General features: G+C 47.0%; 1 protein-coding gene across 1 annotated transcript; it reads left to right on the forward strand.

Annotated features, from left to right (window-relative positions):
• The first annotated feature begins 4,573 nt into the window (after positions 1–4,573).
• On the forward strand, positions 4,574–9,315 carry naga (N-acetylgalactosaminidase, alpha). Its single transcript, XM_048986351.1, has 9 exons — positions 4,574–4,733; positions 5,680–5,840; positions 5,997–6,137; positions 6,972–7,183; positions 7,297–7,391; positions 7,896–8,057; positions 8,147–8,344; positions 8,544–8,684; positions 8,783–9,315. Exons 2-9 carry the CDS (start codon positions 5,680–5,682, stop codon positions 8,954–8,956), a joined length of 1,284 nt encoding a protein of 427 aa, XP_048842308.1. The 5' UTR covers positions 4,574–4,733; the 3' UTR covers positions 8,957–9,315.
• Positions 9,316–19,909: the final 10,594 nt, after the last annotated feature.

Consider the following 19,909-nt stretch of genomic DNA (forward strand, 5'->3'; position numbering starts at 1 on the left):
TTACCTGGTGCTGGAATTTTAACAGGTAAATACAGCATTATTTGTTGCATTCAGTGACAAAAGTAAGATTGGTCTGTTTAACACCCTCAGTCTCCACCCTATGAGCCCCTTGTTGGCGGCAGAATCAGGAAGATGTCGGAGAAAGCAGAGGTAAAGTGAATAGTCACCTCGATGTGGAAACCGCTTATGGTGATCATGCCTGTGTGGGTGAAATGGATCACTACAGTATAAGCGGATGATGATTATAGCCGATTTTTCCCTTTTTCTTTATGTCTGGCAGTTTAGTGCCAGACATAAATACCTAATAGGCATTTTTATACCTAATAGGCATTTTTTTTCTTTTTATGCACTTTGGGATGCGTCTAGGTCAGATACGACCAAAATATTTTTCTTATTTCAGAAGTGGAAAAAAAAATATTGCTCTCAGATTCTGTTCAGTTGTAGCTTTTTAAAATAATGTACCTTGCTTTGTGTTTGTTTAAAATGCCATTACCTGCTGCTTACTGGGCCGCTGAAAATGTCTGGCCCAGCTAAATTTCTTGGTCTGTAAATCTGGCCCAACTACTTTCCAGACCTGGACCAGCCCTACTGAATCATACACTAATGTTATTCTGTTATGTGGGCTGTTGTGATAGGGAGATTTGCAGGATGCCGCACAACGGGTGGTGTCCCTGCTGCAGAATGCCGTCTGAACCAGCACCTAGAGACAGTGAGGGTTGTTGTTATCACCTTAATATTGTATATACGCAATCTGTTATTACTTAACTAATTTAATTGTAATGTATTCTTCTGATATGTTGTGCACAGCTAACAAAAAAGAGAAAAATGCAAAACCAAAGGAAGGCTTTCTTTTCTCTTAAAAGTCTTTTTTCTAAACCAATTGAAAGTCAGTTAGAGGGGTGTTCATTATCAGTATTGTTGCTGGCATTTCTGAAAATGTGCCAATTTTAGTCAAGTGGCTACTTTTCAAATGCAGTCCCTGGCCAAGTTGAAGAAAGCCATTAAGTCGGGTTAAAACAAAGTTCACGAAGACTACATGATAATATTAAGCACTGACATACCAAACAACAAAAGTTTTGTTTACTTTGCAGAAAGCAATTTAAGGGCTTTCAAGTTCTCACAAATAAAAAAAGAGAAGATTTTCCCACTGTAGCCAAATACAGTTTCTGTAGGGGGGGGGGGGGTGACAATTTGTAGTAATAACTATTTCCTGCTGAAAAACTCTGGTAAACTATCCACATGTCTCTGAATATCTGTGAGTCCCGAGACCTCCATGACGGGATAGCCAGCATGGATTTAGGAGAGGTAGATCCTGTTTAACAAATCTGTTGGAGTTTTTTGAGGAAGCTACTCAGGAAGTTGATGATAAGAAGGCCTATGATGTCATCTACTTAGATTTCCAAAAGGCTTTTGATGTTGTCCCCCACAAGAGGCTCCTACTTAAACTCAAAGCGACAGGTATTTTAGGTACCGTAGCGACCTGGATTGATAACTGGTTAACAGATAGGAAACAGCGAGTAGTTATAAGAGGCACAATGTCACAGTGGGCTTGCGTTCATAGTGGGGTACCGCAGGGTTCGATTTTAGGACCACTATTGTTCCTAATTTACATAAATGATATGGATACCAATATATACAGTAAACTGGTGAAATTTGCAGATGACACCAAGGTGGGTGGTGTAGCAGATACTGAATTAGTGGCTCAGCAGCTACAGCGGGATCTTGATTTAATTAGTGACTGGGCCGATACCTGGCAGATGAAATTTAACGTCGATAAATGTAAGGTACTCCATCTAGGGAGCAGAAATATAAAGTACAGGTATTTCATGGGTGTCACTGAAATAAAGGTAGCTGATCATGAGAAAGACCTTGGTGTGTATGTTGATGCTTCCATGTCCCATTCTCGCCAGTGTGGGGAAGCAATAAAAAAGGCCAATAGGATGTTGGGGTATATCTCCAGGTGTGTGGAGTTTAAGTCAAGGGAGGTAATGCTAAGATTATACAATTCCTTGGTGAGACCTCACCTAGAATATTGTGTGCAGGTTTGGTCACCATATCTTAAAAAGGACATTGTGGCCTTAGAAAAGGTGCAGCGTAGGGCCACAAAAATGATTCCTGGTCTTAGAGGAATGTCATACGAGGAACGGTTACTTGAGCTAAATCTGTTCAGTCTCAAGCAAAGGAGACTGAGGGGGGACATGATCCAGGTATATAAGATTCTAACAGGTTTGGATGCTGTTCAACCAAATAGTTACTTCAGCATTAGTTTAAATACACAAACTCGTGGCCATAGGTGGAAATTAGCGGGAGAACATTTCAAGCTGGATTTAAGGAAGCACTTCTTTACACAGCGTGTAGTCAGAGTGTGGAATAGCCTTCCTGATAATGTAGTGCAAGCTGAATCCTTGGGTTCCTTTAAATCAGAGCTAGATAAGATTTTAACGACTCTGAGCTATTAGTTTAGTTCTCCCCAAGCGAGCTTGATGGGCCGAATGGCCTCCTCTCGTTTGTATAGTTCTTATGTTCTTATGACACATAGATATAAGTTGCCAGTGTTGATCGGCAGGAAATCTTCTCCAAAGCCCCACCACCACCTCACACCAATCCACCCAGGGCTGTAGATGGACAAACTTCAAATAAATTTGATGTTAATACAAACCGGATCAACTTGTGGTTTGTGTCCACGTGTACCAGAGACAAAGGCCCTGGTACAGAGTACATTCTGCGTACAACACAGCCAAGACTTGACAACCTTGATATGATGCCCATGGAATCAACCCTATGCATGGAGGCTGCAACTCTTCTCCACCAAACCCTGTAGCCCATTGACTGCAGCCTCCCTTTGACCATCCTGTAGCCTGCATTTGCTAGATCATTCTTGACAGAAGAAACCAAATTGTCAAGTTCCTCATCACTGATGGAATTATATGTGTCCCTAACACAGAGCTCATACTCTTTCATTCTTAAGATTGTTCTTCTTGAAACACCCATCAGTGTGGCTATGCAAGGCACAGGAAGTTAAGTATGGAGCATTTCTTTCAAACGTTGCTCTTCAATCAAAATCTTGGGTCGTCCAATGGTGGCAGCGACTTCCTGTGTGACACATGGGGCTGGACGTTCCAGATGTGCCCTCACAAGGTCAAAGAGCTCTTGCAAAGCCAGGGTAATAGCAGGAGGTACTTCAATGTGATTAGACAGGGCCTGCAGAAGATACAGCTCCTGATGACAAAGGAACTCCAGGTAATCCAAATTTAGTGGAGTCGCGCTGAATCCCATTTCTATTTTATGCTGAAGACTTTCGAGAAGGTGGTATCTGAGCTGTTCACAGAACAAATTATAGTTAATGAGGTGTCAAGATCTTGTCTCTGATCCACACACTAGGCCTACCATTCAAAAGTTTTAATCATGAAAATGAAATGTTTTTGTTTTGTGAGGTGCTTGTTCATGTATGATGATGTAGTGGCTGCTCTGTTTGATCGTGGTAAACCTTTTCACAAACAATATAAGTGAAGAAGTATGACATTAGATGTAAGGACCAGAGTCCAATAAAGTTAAATAAAATTCATCAAAAACACTTACTCACTGGAGATTCCAATGTAGCAGACAGACAACTTTATGGCTTTAATAACGAGTGTATGTACAAGGACAAAAGATATTAAAAACCTCTCCATTCTAATGCTAATTTAATAAACATTAATAGATAGCACTTAAGGTGGTTTCGCCTATAGTCTGCTAACACTAACCCGAAATCTAATATCTGAGGAGCGCTCTTCCCAGGATTTGAATTTATTAAATTGATTTTGTGATGTTGTATTAAGAAATGTTATTCACAATGCAATTTACCGTACATTGGCCCATTCTTTTATATACGGTAAGACGAAGCGGGAAATTCCCAAATTATGACAGCAGACTGTGTATAAATAATGTTGCACGAGATACCAGCTATACCGCATTGAATTTCAAGCTCTGCTTTAATTAAGACACACACGACTTCAATCCTTAACGTGGAATATGAAAACAGAATCTCTAAGAGATGTGAACTCAGTGTAAGACTTATTTGCTCCGACATCATGACAGTGTGAATCCCACATCCATTGGTCAATTATCTTCATCTTCTACCAAAGCAAATAGCCAATCGTAGTCAATATAAAAAAAAAAACAATCAAAGAAGCGGAGCCATTAGCCACTGTTCCCGCCTCCAAAGTGTCAAAATTCTTCCTGTCGAGCGAGTGAGCTCGTATAGGGGATGGGTTGTCAGCACGCGAGCGCACACACGCGCGATTCGACTTTTGGCACTAATTTTAACGCCGAGGGAGCGAGAGCTGTACAATAGCGAGCGCGTAGAGAGTATGGGTTTTCTGCTCGCGAGCGCATGCGCGTGTGGTTTTTATGTGTACGACTTTTGGCACTAATCTAACGCCATAGATTATGTATCTGCAATAAACATACTATAGGTACACCGTGCACAGGGACGACGTGCGCGCCATAAACGTGCAGCGGCCGCACTGCAGTAAACGCACATTATCAGCGGACTGTGGGAGCACGTGTCACTGGTCACATGACCCGCATGACCGATCACATGACACTCTCATATTTATGAGCGGTTGTCGTGCACCAGGAACTTGTCTGGCTTTATTATGCTGATGATTTTCTGCTGCAGTCTTGCTTTTGGGCGATGACTTCCTGCTTGTTTTGAAGCCCAGACTAAAGATTTTCAGCTCTTGGATTAAGAGGTACTTTGTATTTTATTACGCTGATGTCAATGCAGTATAATTATACCAAGAATAATTATAGCGTAATTAAAATCAAAAGCTGTTTGAAGTAAATACAGTTTTCATTGCCATACACTTTTATGTTTTCTTTCTGTGGTATGTTGTTCTCCGGGCTGAATTTTTTCCCTTTCTCGTGGTCTAAAACACAGATGTTCAGCCTAGTAATATTACAGATGTACTCTGGGCTACCCTAAATACCCCATATGCTGTCGACAAAGCGATATAGCGTCTTGATTAATACAAAAATAGATTTCTGTTGCTCAAATGTTCTTGAGTAGTTGTTAACTAAGGCGAAACAGTGCTACGCGGTATACAGTAAGGTGATCCCTGTCAATCTGCCTTCACTACGCTACCTGATCTTACGGTTATTACGGGAATAATTTATTCACGAAATAAATATCGCTTATTTAATATTAAATACCAGAAGCTGAAACAGCGTGAGCATGTATGAAACAAATTTATTCAGTTACTCAGGGGCGTAATTATGTTAAACATGCAACCTTTTCTGTGACATTGTCCCCCCCCCCCAAATAATATGCTGAATGCACCGATGTTCTTATCCTGACGGTCACCGGGAATATATAATTATATTTATCACTATTGTTGTTAAATCGATTGAATTACGTGGAAAATTTATTTTCCTTCCTCTCATAGCCTGGATGTTGAAGGGATTGACAGTGTCCTGTAATGCATAAGCAAGAAAGTTCCTTCTGCATTGTTACCCATCCGTTAAAATGCTCGTTACAAACCAAATTAATACCTGTCAGCTGAGTGTTTACTATGGCTTCAGCAAACAGATCTCAGTGTTCAGCCCTACCCAGCTTCTCTGTAGGCAGGTGAACTGTCAGATGATCACTTCTTACAATGACAGTGAATTTACTGCCTGTTCTGTTGGTTTCTCTCCAAGATGATATCTTCAGGGGGTTTCCTGGCCCTGTTCCTGTCTCTAACCACATTCTCCTTCGCTTTGGACAATGGTCTGATGAGGACACCTCCCATGGGTTGGTTGGCATGGGAACGCTTTCGATGCGACATCGACTGTAAAAATGACCCCAAGAATTGCATAAGGTAAACGATTATTATTAAGTGCAAATTGAACAATACTGAATGTCATATGCAGACAGTATGAAGCTGGCAGGAGAGTATCACGCAGTGAAGTGAGATGTGCGTTTCTGGGTGACGTACGCTTGGCTCAGCTATCATGTTGACTGTATACCCATCCAGCGAGAACCTCTTCAGGGACATGGCGGACCGCCTGGCTGAGGATGGCTGGAAGGAGCTGGGATACGTCTATGTCAATATTGATGATTGCTGGTCTTCCATGGAGCGTGACAGCCAGGGCCGACTGCAGGCAGACCCGACCAGGTGCGACTCCCCCTGGGGCTCGTCTTCTGCAGTGACTGTTTCTCCCAGAGTGAGGCGGGGTTCCTGACACAAAGCGTTCCTGTTCATTTCAACCATTCTATTGAAACCCTGCTGTACACAGAAAGATGTGAAACTGAAGTTCTGCTTTTCTATTCCGGTATTTCTGTACCTTCAGCGCATGATTAGAATTTGGAGGGGGGTGGGGGTTGCGGTTTGGCATTGTGCCTCAGATAGGTTCACATCCCAGGTTCAGCAAACTGATATCACCATTGGGCCCTTGAACAAGCTCCTTAAGCCCCCGACTTCTCCAGAGACTGGCTGATAAGTTAAAGTACCTGATAAGTTAAATATACACAGTGTAATTTGGATGCTGCTGGGAAGCCATTTTCAGGGGCTATGAATCAGGACCCCATGGGTAGTCATGGCCAAATGAAACTTCATTTCCCACTCGATGGGTCTTTCTATTAAAAAAATGGCTCAAAGCATGCCCCAAAGCAAACCAAGAGCGCCATCTAGTGGGGCCAGAAAATACAGCAAGTGGTTCATGAAGCTTCATTTAGCCATCACTATGCATGGGTGTTTACGGTACATGTCTCTTGAAGGTAATATTACTCAAAGGTTTCTTCCTTGTACCTCTTATTAGCATGTGTGTATATTTAAAATATAGACAGTGCATATATACCATAGAATATGCTAATTCTGTTACATTTCATGGTTGTTGTGTGGCTAATGACCGCATGCTCGGACTGATCCGGGACTGTGGCACAGTCTCACACTGCTGAAGGCATCTACCTCCTCTAGAGCTGACTCTCCCTTCATCTCCTGCCATCCCAGATTCCCAGGAGGAATCCCCAAACTGGCCCGCTACATCCATGACCGAGGCCTGAAACTGGGCATCTACGGGGACCTGGGCACGCACACCTGCGGCGGCTACCCGGGCACCACGCTCGACAAGATCAAGGTGGATGCTGAGACCTTCGCGGAGTGGGGTGTGGATATGCTGAAATTGGACGGCTGCTACTCTAACGCTACAGAGCAGGAGAAGGGTGAGTGGCGTGGAAGGATGGAGGGGACGGGATCAGGACGCGGGGCTCGGGAAAGACACCAGGAGATGTCAGGTATCCACTGACAGCTCATAGATCTTGTGTCTCTCTGGTAGGTTATCCTTTGATGTCAGCGGCTCTGAATGCCACGGGCCGGCCGATTGGCTACTCCTGCAGCTGGCCCGCCTACCAGGGTGGGCTTCCTCCTAATGTAAGTCTGACCAAGGATGCAGTTGCTCTCCTTACTGAAGAGAGGTGCAGTAAATCCAGATAAGCTGCGTGACTGAGAATCCATTAATGGCTAAGCTTGTACATAGTCAGAGATGCACATACCTGGTAGACAAGTATGCATTTGGTGTATAAAGCGATATGCGTGGCAGTTTCTTGGTTTAACTGCACAAATTCATATAAACTATACCTTTGCACTGCTATGAGGAGAAATTATCATTCATTTTAACCGTTATACCACAAACGAAGTATGCATTTGCCCTAAAAAGGTTAAAATGCATAGTAATTTCATATGTAATTTCTGTATCTATACATCAAGCGCATACTTGCATACCGGTCATGTGCCTCCCTGTATGTAGCGCATCATACTTCAGAACCAAAGCATTTAGTAGAAAATCACTGTCTGTTGTTCTGTCTTCTGTTTACTTGCTTTTCTTTCCTGCACCCAAGAGTGTACTTAGCTGCCTTTAACTGTGACTCTACACAGGTAAACTACTCACTGCTGGGAGACATTTGTAATCTGTGGCGTAACTATGATGATATTGAGGACTCCTGGGCTAGTGTCCTGGGCATTGTGGATTGGTTCATGACCCACCAGGATATCCTGCAGCCTGCCGCCGGGCCTGGGAAATGGAACGACCCCGACATGGTGCGACCCTCCATAGAGTGGCTGTTTCTCTCGGTTTTCAGGTCTGTAGCTGCGAATTGACACTAAAAAGGATAGGTTTTTCCACCCAGCTTGTCATCGGGGACTTCGGCCTCAGTGTGGAGCAGTCACGCTCCCAAATGGCACTCTGGGCCATCATGGCAGCTCCCCTCTTCATGTCCACTGACCTTCGCACTCTGAGCAGCGAGGCACGGGCCATTCTGCAGAACAAAGCTGTCATAGGCATCAATCAGGACCCCATGGGTGTCCAGGGTAGGCGCCTGTTGAAGGTATGTTTACTCAAAGATATTTCGTTGTACTTCTCTATTAGCACCTGTATATTTTTTGTATATAGACCATAGAATATCTGTTACATTTCGTGTTTGCCTCTTTTCATCATGTCCTTTTCTCCAAGTTGATAGAGTGATGACTGTTCATCCTGTAGCTGGTCTGTCAGAACCACAATGCCCCCCCTTCCTTCTTTTGCAGGAGAGCAGCGGCATTGAGGTGTTCTGGCGCCCCCTGTCGGATTCGGCTAGCACTCTTGTCTTCTTCAGCCGACGCACTGACATGCCATACCGCTACACCACCAGCCTGGGGAAACTAAACTACACTTCAGGCGTCTATAAGGTCTGCTCCGGCCCTGCATGATCCTGCGCACTCCGCGTCAGCCCCCCTCGCCCCTTCCTGAACTCTGCCCCACCTCTCCCTCCATCTTCTCCTCGCAGGTGTACGATGTGTTCATGCAGAAGACGATGCCGATGTTGAACGACGCCACAGAGTTTACGGTCTCCGTTAACCCCTCGGGGGTGGTTATGTGGTACCTGATCCCCAAAGGGGGCATCTGGGAGGAGGGTGCGATGTACCCTGACCCCCGACACAGGTCCACAGTGATGTTGTGACCCCCGTGTGCGGAGAAGCTCTGCCTCACCTCCAGAGACCCCCAAGGGGTATAACTGCCAATCAATGTTTACATCATTCAGGTAGCTACCAGCCAGTACTCCTGTTTTATTGATTTTATAAATTTCTAAATAAAATGTGTGTTTTTTTTTTTTTTTAAGTTTGTTGATCTTGGCTGATTTTGAAGGAAGTGATATTGGAACTGATTATCAAACATATCCAGATGAAGATCTTGACCATGAAGTGCCTGACATTTCACCGTGAATGTATGAGTGCTCCTGCTGAGTTGGACAGTGGTGGAACTTGTAAATTGTGCTCCGTAAACAGCCAGTCAGGGTGATTAAAATCTTGGCAAACGGTATTTGTGTGCTGTGGAGTGCTTGTTTCCGCTGACCCCCCCCTTTCCCCCACTGATTCTTCTCGAACTCTGACCAAGCTCTTCTCCGGCGTATTCCCTCCCTCCCTCGCCCACACTTTCTGTCATTCGTTCACTTCTTCATCCCATAATTTACAGTGGCCTGCAGTTCAGCCACATAAAAACCTTCAGGAAATTACTAGACTTTCCCCCCTGACCAAAGGGCGTTTTTTTATTTTTTTATTTTTTTAGGTAATGAGCCTCATAGAGTGGCATAAACACGCTTGTTGTTCTGGTTTGTACTCTGTCAGCGTTGTGATTAGCTTTTTTCCCCCATTTTGACAGCCTTGACACTTCCTGAGCGATAAGGCTACTATGGATACTGTGTCGTAATCCTGACCTTCAGAGCTGGTTCTGCTTGTAAAGCCACTGTGAGTTGTATACAGCTCCTTTTCTGGCCCGAACCTGACATACACACCCAAACCTATGATTAATAACCAATTGCATACTGGGTTTCCGTGAGGGTCAGTGGTTCTTCACTATCTACATCTGGAGGTCAGACCTGGGGTTGGTGAAACCTGCACTTTCAGCACTGGAGGTCACGCTAGGTCATAAATCTTCACTTTCTCCTGTATACTATCTGCCACCACAGGGGTAGGCAACCTTGATCCTGCAGTGTCAGTATCCAGCAAGTTTTCTACCCTACCTGATGACTTACTACCTGCCTGGGATCAGGTGTGATTCATTAGAGTCCAGGTAGGATGGAAATCCTGGGTTGGCATCCCAGGATTAGTGTAGCCTTCTCCTATATTATCATCCATCCATCCATCCATAAATCTATCATACAGGTCTGTCTCATTATTACAGATTATGGGTTCATGTTCCCATGTCCTTGTAAAAATCTTTTTGGTTCTCAGAGATGAGTCCTGGGGTGTCTTAAGGGGCAGTTCCATTAATACCTGTTATTTGTAAGTGTTTAAACAAAGATGCATCAATAAAAACCCATACATACACATCACGATATCACCATGTGACATTCAAGTGTCCCACCAGTACAGAAGGGTCATCCCTACCACTGAATGGGTGTTGGATATTGGGAAAGTGTTCTGGCAATCTCCGATCCCATTTGGTCTCATTCACTCCGGTCAGTAGCGCAATAGCAGCCTCATCAGCACCAGGTGGCAGCAAAATCCACGGAAACTTTGCTCAATCCTGAATCATTTGGAGATGAGTCAGCATCACTGACTCACTCGCTATGGCAAGTAACGTGCAGCTGAACCTTATCCTGCACCTACAGACCCGGAGACGGGCCTGTCAGGATGACTTCAGAGTGAGCAAGCCAGACACTAGTCGCTGAGCACAGTGGTTCCCGACCCACAGTCCATGGAAGTGTTCCACCAGTCTGTAAAAATTCTTACAACACATGCTGCTTCACGTTCATCAAAATTTTGGGGATCCCTAATCCAGCCCCTCTTATCAGAGCATCTCTATGATGTTGAAGACCTCGTCTTCAGCTGTTTTAAGTCACATTTGTCCTTCGCTGTTTCTCCTGAAGCTCTTCCAAGGAGTTCTCTACAATGTTGACGTTCCGGGTAATTTGAAATTTTCCTTTAACCTCTAGAATGATTGCTCAGTGACCAGACTACTTGTAGGATGCATTATGGTCTCGCTGGTTTGGTTGTTAATTGGTAATTTGTGTCGTTTGGGTGTGATTGGAGAGAGGCCGGGTCGGGGCACCGTGGCCCAGCTGCGGCTGGCTCGCATCACAAGCCATGGGGGTGTTTTCGTCCTTGAAGATCATGCTTGTGCCAGCCCCCCATCTCTCCCCCCCCCCCCAAGGTCTCATCTGGGTGCATTTCTGTATCTGTCTGGAATATGGAAGCGGCGGGATCCTGCCTTTCCGGTCTGAGCCTGCCGTCACTGTAATTTGGACGGTCTCACCTTCTGGGCACTGGGCTGCAGACGTGACCTGCCCACCTCTTGTCCTCTTCTGGCCCTTGACTCTTGAAACCGTACCATCAGAGATATGCATCACATTAAGAGCACGGCGCTGCTGAGGCATATCGAAACAATGTGAGTGACTGCATAATGAGAAACATACGATATTCATTTTCCACGCTTCACTCACACACACACACAGTTTTCTTTAAGCGCCAATAAAATATAAATAGAGACTCACTGGTATATAAACACAGCTTCCCTGTGAGACGTACACACACTAACACGGGGCTCTTTGGAGGAGCCGTGTGGGAAAATGAATCTTGGCTCTTCTTCAGGCTGCCTTTTTAAAGGTGTCAGATGTCCTCAGGAGTAACAACGACACATCTTTCATTGTCAAGGTCTCGTTCTGGGCCGGATCGCGCCCATGGGAAGCCAGGGAGGGGGGCCAGGCTGCCGCTTCAGCGTGCCTGCCTCAGCTCACGTAGGCCCACAGCTGCAGTGTGCAGTTGCTGCGCCCCCACCTTTGCACGCTCTTCCCCTCCCTGTGTACGCTCCTTGTGTGCGCCCCCCCTCCCCACATGTGGAGAGGAAGAGGTGTCGCTGGTCTGCCCTCCACGTGGCCAGACGGCCCACATGTGGCGTTTTGGGAAAAAAAGTGGGTCACCTTGTGAGGGAGGTTAATGGGAAAAGCAAATCAGCCGCCCTCCAGAATTCCTGGAAGAAATGAGAGAGCAGGGACTGCTTCCAGCTGAGGCTCCCCCCCCCTCCCCAGGCCACACACACGGACCTCTGGCCCCTCCAGCTGAAGGTCACAGCACCGGTCGGCTCACGCCCGATATTCATATATGAGCTTCTAACCGTTATGTTCACTGCCTGTCCTGCTGGGTCCTGCTGTCACACTCACACATTGTAGTCTGTGTTAAGGGAGTGTGTTCAGCTAAACAAGAAGTCCCCCGGGCTTCTGTCCAATGGTCTTATTTCACAACAATGACACCCTGGAGGAACGGAGAGGCGGTTTATACTCCGATACCCGTTACGATTCCTGCACGTATAGAAATTTCGTTTTTCTGCTCTTCCCTTGGTGCTCCTTTCACACGTCTTGCACGTTTGCTGGGCTTGACACAAACTCAAGAGCTGCGATCCGCCCAAAACAGCCAAGGGCCATCAGAACCGTCATCCAAAATCAGAAAGCACGTCCCCATGCGTTAAGTGCACTTCATGTCACTGCGTCACATTTGCCTCCTCGTGCCACTAGTGCACAGTGACCCTAACTGGCATGCAGCATGTTTGGCTCCCAGCTATCCAGCTCCTGGTCCAAAAGTTCTCGCAGTAGATTAGCTAAGGTGACCTCCTCGAGTGGTGCGGGAGGTCATAATCCCCCCCAGTCATCGAGCGTGGCCCTAATGCCCCCCGCACCCATCTCCTGACTTATTGTCTGGGGCAGGATCAAGGGGTCAAAGTTCAAGCTCGCCATGAGAAAATGCGCCAATCGGACGAGTCACAAACCCGCAAGCTGCCGTCACCCTGCCGGGCGGTAACAACAGAGGAGACCCTGTCTGCAGTCAGGGTGCTCAACGGGCGACAGGTTTAGGCGGGGAGGGGGGTCGTCTAGGGGGGATTACAGTTTTACAACAGCGTGACCTCATGGTCAGAAACAAGCAGCTTCAGCACACTGAAAAATGCAATTATGCAGCTGATTGCTTTCCAGCCCGGAGAACAGACGCCTAAGTGGGGAAAGCATTCTTTGCACCTGGGCTCCACACGTCTTAATGTCATATATTGTCATATATTAAATAATGAAGCTTATCCGTTATTACACATATGTAATGGCAGTATTGCGTTTCTGGTTTTAGGGGGCGCTGTGTGACTCAGCAGGTTAGGGCACTGTGCCTGTGGTTGGAGGGTCACCATGTCGAATGCCGGTGTCAGCAGAGTGATGTCACCAATGGGATCAATGGGGCTGACCCTCCTTTCCCAAAAAGAACCTTCTGCTAAATAAATACACGATTCAAAATATTCAGGTTCGCATTCTCCTTCTGCTCAGTGCTCATCTGTTTTATGAATGACTTTCTCTATCCTCCAGTAGTGGCTGCTCTTGGCTTTGGAACGGGCGACTCTCTCTCTCTCTCGCTCTATCCTCGGGTCTACATGACGACCGGCACGTTGCAGTGGCGGGAGTCAGCGTTGGCGATGTGCCAAGGCGTCAGCTGCCTGCTGGAGGGCCGGGTGAGTCAGAGACGGTAGCTGGAGACACCGGCCGGCTTTCCACATCCATGCGGCTCTGCCGCTGACTCCTAACCGATTCCTCACACAACGCGGGAGCAGAAATGACTTAAACATAAGGCTCCCCTGTGCAAAACTACAAAGAGTACCCAGGCTCACGGGGGAGGGAGGGGGGGCACAGAACCCAGTCCCCCGCCCCCCATGGAGGAGTACATTTCACATAGCCTTGTAACAGAGCTGGCAGCGCATGGGCGTCTACCTGTAATCTAGAGGTGACACCTGGGTGGGCGTGGCCTAATGCACATGGTGACCTCATCCATTGGCCAGAGCTTCTGGTGTTTTCTTACCAAGCTGCCCTTAACTGCACTCTGCCTGGGCGCTGGGGGGAGGGAGGGGGATGGAAGGGGGTGCTGTCCCAGGCAGCATCCAGCTGGTGCGACATGCAGTACCGACTCTGACCTGGTGCAGGATGACACTTTGCATTATCCAAGCTTTATACGGCTCTTCCGGGCTGTTTTCCTTTGGGGTTACAGCTACATCCTGTGCTAGATGATGCCCAGCCGGCTTTCTGTTTGCTAATAAAACAGGGGAGGAAAAACAAAGACCAGCTGGACTGATAGCTGAGCAGAAACAGCAACCAAGCTCAGTTACAGGTGAAGAAGATGAGGAGACGATAAAAGGAGGGCCTGGAGTGGGGTGGGGGGGGCTGTTGGCTCACTTGAGGTGGTCACTCTAAAGCAAAATGGCTGGGTGCTTCGACCCACATGCCTGATTATGTGTATTGAGGTGTCAGTTTTGTTTTTATGCATTAAAAGCAGCTTAGTTTTGGGATGGTCACAAGTATGCAGGTGAAACTCTGCTTGCATTCATTTCCAAGGGCACTGTCTAGTCTCTGTACCGGGTTAGACTGAAAACTGTCCCCCCTCCCAGCTTTATTAAGTACACAGAGATACGTGGTGCTCGGCCTCCATACCAACAGGGGCAAGCTGCCCCGGGCTGCAGGGGGGGCCTGCAGCTCCGGCCCCTGACGCACTGGGCGAGGTGGCTTTATTTCTGAGGCTGAGCCTTGAAGATGGGTTGATGCAGAGAAGGTGCAGATGTACCCCCTCTGTCCCCCCTCCAGCAAGGCCTAGGGGAGTGGGGATTTGGGGGGATTTGGGGGCTGGATGCCAGCCAGCGAGGAGTCCTCGCCGTACGTGCGGATTTGCAGAGGCAGGCCTCCCGCGCCGCTGCCGCTCCCGACAGGCACTTAATGTGCCGCTTGTTTCCGAGGCACAGTGGCTGCCTTGTTGTTGTCGCTCCAGTTGTGCTCTTCCTTGTGATCGGTCGCGGGAGAAAGCTGTCAAAGACGCTCATTGTGGGGTTGCCAGTACGGAGACCCGTGGGGAGCAGGCGACACTGGGCCAGCACCGAAACCTGAGCCACCCGAGGGAGTGAGAGCCAGAGAGCATGGGTCCCGCTCTTCTCTTACCCCAAGGCCGGTGAAACGCGACGCTGTCCTTCGGGGCGGTGCCACTGCGCTCCCGCGGATGTGCTTCCGTGCTGCACGCGCTCTGCACTCCACTCCCACACTGCGGAGGGCACTGCACAAGGGCTCAAGCATCCAGGAAGCCCAGGATTAGATGGAATGAGAGGGATAATTCAGCTGGGGCACAGCTGCCTGCTTCCTGTGCACACTGCGAACAGTCATTCTTGCAAAATGAAAAGCACGACGAATAAATCCGCCACCTTTAAGCCGGAGAATTAACGCCGGCATTTGATTTGTTATTCTGTTGGTTCATTGCTGAGGTTCATTTCCACGCTGGGTATATTTATACGCCACACACTGTGATTCCCATGTTATTCCGAGAGCTACCCATGGCACATAAGTAACTTTAACTACTAGGAATGAGCTACCTGTAGTTTTCAGCCAAACATTAACTCGATTAACGGCTGCTGCAGTAAACAGCTATTAATCAACACAGCTAAGAAATGGTGTGGAGTGTGGGTGACGGACAGTGTAGTCCGCACTGAGGGATAATATAGCTCATGTAGCACACAGCATGACACATACGTAGCTAAACACATACCAAAGCGGCCCATAGGGCCCCCATTGTGGCTGGGGAGGGTTTCCAGGATGTCACCCAGGTATGTTCCGAGAGGATGCCAGCTGCGTCCTACTGGGTCAGTAGATAAATTATTTACTTGATTAGATTGTCAAATACCAGGTGAAAACCCGGAGCTACTTCTTAAGAAGCTAAGCTCTTATTACAAATGAATAGAACATCAACACGTCGGTCTCGTACCAGATTCAGATCTTCTTTATGGACTTGGTTTCGACTTGTATTCCCGCAGAAAGGTGTGCTGCCGTTCTGTTTCTCCAGGCGTGTTCACTTAACAGCGACTGTCACGGGTGTAATTTAATTCTCCCCCCTCCTTATACCTTCTCGTCAGTTCTGACAGTTATTCACTGACTTCCTGGTGCTTTCCAAATGCTTTCTGGGGGTTTATGGATAATTTAATGCGCTGTTTGAAGTGCATCTTGCTCTTCTTCCAAAATGACCTCATCTTACCCCTGGTACTCTTAGGATAAGCATATTAGAGCATTAAAGTGGACCACGAAGCTGCCCTGATAGTGTACATCTCCACATCGTTACAGTGTGAGGTATACTGAACAGGAAAGGCCACACACCCCCCCTCCCCCACTACCTATGCATTTCTGTATGCAGTTAGGCGTAATTGTACTTGTCATGGTTGCAATAACTTAAATCCTGTGGTACTGTGTAGCATGTGACAATGGCTTTATGTAATGGATGCTTTTAGCCAAAGCACAATAGAATTTAAAGCAGGGTTAGTCAGTTCCTGGAGCAATTGGGGGTTAAGGGCCTTGCTTAAGGGCCCGACAGTGAAATCATTCTGCTGACTGTAGGATTTGAAACAACAACCTTCTGATCACAGCATCCTAACCCACTAAGCTACACACGACCTCTCAGTGACTTGGTCCTTTTAGAGGCAGAGATCTGAGACCTGCCAGTGAACTAACAGGGACCTGGGTTAGTAGAGGGTTTGACAGCGTTTTAGGCACAGCCATCTGGCTTTGGGTAGACTGACACCCATCACTGTGCGTGCAGAGCTCCATGTGACCACATGATGGTTCATATGCTGGGTGGTTCTGTCATGATTGAAATTACTTTTTAAACAAGTATTTCAATATTTTAGTTCTTTGCGTCAGAAAGCAAATTTTAGCCTGCAGCTAAGAAAGTCAGATTATGAATTATAGACTATGATTATAGATCATAAAACTGCAAAGGGAGAAAACAACTATACTCTTCTGATCAAAGTGTAGAGCATTAAATAGATTATTAACTTAACTAGATTTTGTGATTCAAAAATTGCTTCCTGTTTGTATTTCTTTACCAAGCCTTACTTGATTCACCTCTGACACCCCTGTTCATTTGTATGATAAGTATGAAGGTCGTGAATATCATGCTTCCATCTGAAAACAAGCGTGCAGTGCGTGACCTGCACCCATCACGCTCCCCTGCCTTACTGCGTTTCAGAGATCAAACATCTGCAGTCAAGGCAACTTCATTTGTTCAGAGCATTACTTTATTGCCTTGCTAATTGTTTTATTTGCAATCATATAATACATAATCGTGAGCCATATACTGCCCCAGCAGCTATTAGAGTTGTGAAGCTGCCATTTAATGAAGTTCACGGTTCCCGCCCCCCCCCAGCATAAATAGCCTAGTCAACATGCTTCCTGCTCTGGGACAGGAATCTAAACTCTGCTCCTTGCTGTATATGATGTCGGTTGGATGAAAGCAAACATCTCTGCAATGCCGACACCTCATTCCACATTGCAGAAAACATAAAAAAAAAATGATAAAATGATCTTTTTCGGATAAGGTGATAATGTTTAATCACATAAAAACGTTGACGTTGTCCAAAGGCCACCGCTGTTAGCTTTAACCCCCCGTGGTATATTTGAAGAAAACATCAAACAGTCCTGTTCTTTTGACCTTCACTGGAAGTTCTCTAAATACTTGTGTGTGTAAACATTAACCACTAGTACTGCAGATTGGTGGGGATCTTTTTCAGGCTGGAAGTGTGGAAAAAAAACTCACGCAAAATGTGTGCTGAGTCTGCTTCATCCCCTCTGTGAAATGTCATGTCATTTTGGTGCATGAGCCTGACTGGATTGTAATTCGTCCACAAATAGAGTATTTCTGGACAGGCTGCTGCTGCCATTCTCTATTTAAAGTACTGCTGGGCAATGACTCTTTCCGTCTGGTATGCATCACCTGTGTCTGCATGACTCCCTGAGCATGGCATCAGCTGATGTCCACGAATGACCCCTACAGTAGGAAAACACAACTGCCTGACTGTTGATCATTAATTACTGGATCATACCATAATCCGTTATGTCAGATACACTGTGTACATTGGTATACTGCCCAGCTCACCCTGCTGCCAGACTGGAGGGACTTGGAACCTATAGCCATGTGGACTGAAAAGCCCGTCTAACATGAGAGACAAAGAGTAACCGATATGGATGTGGTTTGAAAGGGCTTGCAACAAAACACATTCATGGAATCCCTACTAGACTAATACTGAGACTAAATGTTTGGGAGTGTTGTGTTCCTCAGGGGTCGTGTTTGTGCTCAGATGGTCACTGGTTCAAATCCCAGACTTGGCAGTCTGACCCTACTTTCTCTCAAAAATATATTGCTTTGACTGAAAGTGTTTGCTAAATTAACGCTAATACAGATATCAATGAATCAAAAGAATTTTTCAACAAACACACCTGATTTGCAAAACACTACAAATCAGTCATTCCGGTATCTCTGTAGAGCAATACATACATCTAGTAAATGAAAATCAAATTCAGATTCTGGCAGGAAAGTCCAGGTCCTATTCCAGTGCAGCGAGCAGCAGAAAAGGTTGGTTTGCTTTTTCCACGATGAAAGGTGCCTCTGGTGTTGGAAAGAGGACATAACCTGCTGTCCTGTAGACCTGCACTTCACAAGCCTGGCTGGCAGGTGCTTAGCAAAAATAGCCAAGAACCGTGGTTCCCAGCAGACTGGTATGTTTTCAACGGGTTTAATTTATACACATGCTTTGATAATACTTCAATAGCAATCTTATTTTGGGAATACGAACGGGACAATCTAGTACTTTTGGAAAGGATTATAATGGCTGAAGAAGCAGACGAAGATGACCAGCAACACGGTGGGATGTCCAGTGAACATGTCCTGTGAGCAGGCTGAAGACCACACCAAACACAGAATGTTCTAGAAATCAGGAGTCAATTAATTCGTCATTAATTCTTTACATGAATATACAATAAGGTAAACGTTAATATTGAATAATGATAAAATAAAGTATGTCACCCTCAGACCTAACAGCAAGCTAACTCAGGCCAAACTATGATACTGATGTAGTCCAAACCAGCAATTTAAATCGTGAACATTTTTAGTTCCTGACTTCACGTTTCCATATATTCAGTCACAGAGAAACAACAACAAAACCAGATGTGACACTGTAACTGTCACGATCCGGAAATACTGGAGACGGCGATCGTGCAGGAAACAGGCAAGGGAAACCAGGTACGGGGAATAACGGGGTTTTATTGGAGTAACGGGGACTAGGGAGCATCGGACAGGGACTAACAAACATCCACAATGACGGACAAGGGTAACAGGCAAGACCAGGACTTAAAACAGGACAAGACTAAGCAAAGTAATCAGACAAGGCTGGAGACAATCAGGGACGCACACGCGGGTAATCAGGGGGCGTGGCACACACGAGGAGCCGACGAGCCGGGTCATGACAGAACCCCCCCCCAAAGGCGCGCTTCACCGGGCGCGCCAGGGAGGAGGCGACGAACGGGACACAGGAACCGGGACCGAGAAAAGAACAAAACTAACGAGAGACCGGAAACAGGACAGAGGCACAAAACATAGCGAGAGACAGAACGTAAGACACGACTCGACACAGGACCGGGAAAGCGGAGAGACAGACCAGGAAGGGAGAGATAGGAGGGACAGGCGGGACACTAGGAGCGGGAGTGCAAGGAGGGAACATCGGGAAACGAGGAGCAGGAAAGGGCGGAACAGACGGGCGAGGAACAAAAGCAGACGGGGCAAAGACATGAGGTACGAAGGCAGAGGCATAGGGCGAGAAGGAGGGGGGTACCAAGGGGAGCCCGAGGGAGCCCCAGCGGGCGACGGGAGGCAGCCGGAGGGGCCGCAGGCGGCCGGGAGGCCGGAGCCGGAGGGGACCCCGGAGGGGCCGAGGAGACAGGGCGAGGGACCCGCGGAGGGGCCAGGGAGGGAGCAGGAGAGAGCACCGGGGAAGGGGACGAGGGAGTAGGAAGGGGCCAGGGCGAAGGCCCGGAGGAGGGGGGAGCCGCAGCAGGCGGCGACGTCCGGGAAAGGGCCGGAGGTAAGGGCCC

The sequence above is a fragment of the Brienomyrus brachyistius genome, chromosome 19 (assembly GCF_023856365.1).
Source record: "Brienomyrus brachyistius isolate T26 chromosome 19, BBRACH_0.4, whole genome shotgun sequence".
NCBI lineage: Eukaryota > Metazoa > Chordata > Actinopteri > Osteoglossiformes > Mormyridae > Brienomyrus > Brienomyrus brachyistius.